We start from the raw sequence: 1929 nt of genomic DNA on the forward strand, positions 1-1929 counted from the left end.
CTCTGAGGCGAGGGCGCCGCGGGCGGCTGCCGGCCGTGCCCGCCGCTGCCGCCCTCGCCGTTCAGCCTGCGCGGCGCCTTCTTCTCCTCAGCGCGGCCCTTCTTGGCGGACACAGGGCCCGGCGCGTCCCGGGAGGCGGGCTGCAGCTTGCCGCACGGCTCCCTCTCCGCGGCCGCGGCGGCGGCGCCGTGCGCGGGGCCCGGCGGCTCCGCCATCTTGCGCTCCCGTTGTATTTACTCGCTCGGCTCCGGGCGCGGGCCGGGGCGGGGCGCGGTGGGGCGGGGCGGGGCGTCGTCCGGCCTCCGCGGGCCGCCGCGCTGAGGGACCCTTCCAGCAGCCAATCGGAGCGCGCGTCTCGAGCCCAAGGGGCGGGGCCGCCCGGCGCCCCCGCGCTGGAGGTCACGGCGCGGCGGGGCGCGGCCATGCCCGGCGCGCCGCGGGGGAGGGTCTCCGCTTGTCGCCGGAGAGGCCCGGGAAGATCTCCCCCCAGAGGCGGCCCCGGCCCGGGAGGCGCTCATCTCCGCCTGGACCGCTTCGTCCTGCATCCCTTTCTCTTCCTGTTACCCTGGGGTCCCCTGGATCCCTGCCTGCCTCTTCGCGCTCCGAAAGCCGAGTTTCGCAGATACTCAGCTCGGAGGAGGACGTTTTGCCGGGAAGTAGGTGCTTTCTTGTTAAGCGGCGGTCGATCGATGGGAGGGGCCAGAAGTCGCTAGGTGTCCGGACAAGATTCTCACTGTCGCTGAGATCGTCAGCTCTAGTGCTTGGAGGCGGGTGACTTCCTGCAAGCTTAGAACTTTGGGATTACTTCCGAGCTTGAAGGTAAGCCTCTCCCTGGAGAATTCTTAACTTTGGGGATTGGACCCTTGAAGGTTTTCATTTCGTTATAATTATAACTCAGACTCGCCGAGAAAAATCCATCAGCGATATTTCTAGATGTTTGAAAAGCAGGGATTTTATTTTTTTAAGTGTCAGTATTGTAGCACCCTGGAAATGTGCGCTTTGATTTGTGGCTGAGAAGGTAAGGAATTTGGGGAGATGGGTCACGGTAATACGGTTGCAACCAAAGTAAGGAGCTCGGTTTTAATTTAGCTCTGAGGTCCTCCCGTGAGACCGAAAAAGTCAAATGAGTAGATGTAAAAATTACAGTAGTCAAATCAGGAGAGGACTAGTTGGAGCATATTTTGAGTCCTAAAAGGAGCCCTAAATTGTCCGTCACTTTCTGGAAAACAGTTAAAAGTAACTTTCCAGGATTACCAATTCTTGTAACCTCGTGAAGTTGGATTTCTTTATTTCGTTCCCTCCCCATTCTTTTGGTTTGTTTTTTTTTTTTTTTAGAATATTTTGGAGTCAAAATTTAACATTGGTTTTATAAACTTGGGTTTTTTTTAATACCTCAAATTTGTAAAGTAATCAAAGTATTTACATTCTATTAATACATGACAGTGAATGCAAGTGAACGCTTTGTGGTTGGAATTGACTGGCAGCAGATGTCTTCATGAAAGGTGGCACTGGGGGAAGAGTGGACAGAGAGGAAGGGACTGAAAATCATGTGCTACTGACTGGCTCTGACCTCGTCAGCGTGCTCCATCTGTCAGAACTCTGTGTTATTTGAGTACATTTGATTACATGATCACTAAGCTCCCTTCCCAGCTCTGATTTCTACCGGATTCAGGAAGCTTTTTAAAATCACAATGAAACCGTTGCAATTGAAATAGCTTCTTAATTGTTGGCCCTGCAGATATAGGAAAGTGTCTCTTGTGTACATTACTGTAGTGCCTGGAAACTTGCAGCACTTATTCTCTCATCTCCCACACAGAAGTCTGGAAAATCTGACTTTGTAAGGGTCCCGCCGAAGTGTGCCCTCACTTGGGTTAATTGGTCACTCCTTGCACTATACTCTTTTGTACTGTTATTTGCAGAGCCTGGGCA

General features: G+C 53.7%; 1 protein-coding gene across 1 annotated transcript in view; it reads right to left on the reverse strand.

Moving 5' to 3' along the window:
• RSBN1L (round spermatid basic protein 1 like) overlaps positions 1–817 on the reverse strand; it is a 71484-nt gene extending 70667 nt beyond the window's left edge. The window contains exon 1 of the mRNA XM_046668910.1: positions 5–817. Coding sequence (XP_046524866.1) covers positions 5–215 — 211 coding nt within the window. The 5' untranslated portion in view covers positions 216–817. The remainder of the gene's footprint in view (positions 1–4) is intronic.
• Between the last annotated feature and the right edge of the window lie 1112 nt (positions 818–1929).

The sequence above is a fragment of the Equus quagga genome, chromosome 8, assembly GCF_021613505.1.
Source record: "Equus quagga isolate Etosha38 chromosome 8, UCLA_HA_Equagga_1.0, whole genome shotgun sequence".
Taxonomy (NCBI): domain Eukaryota; kingdom Metazoa; phylum Chordata; class Mammalia; order Perissodactyla; family Equidae; genus Equus; species Equus quagga.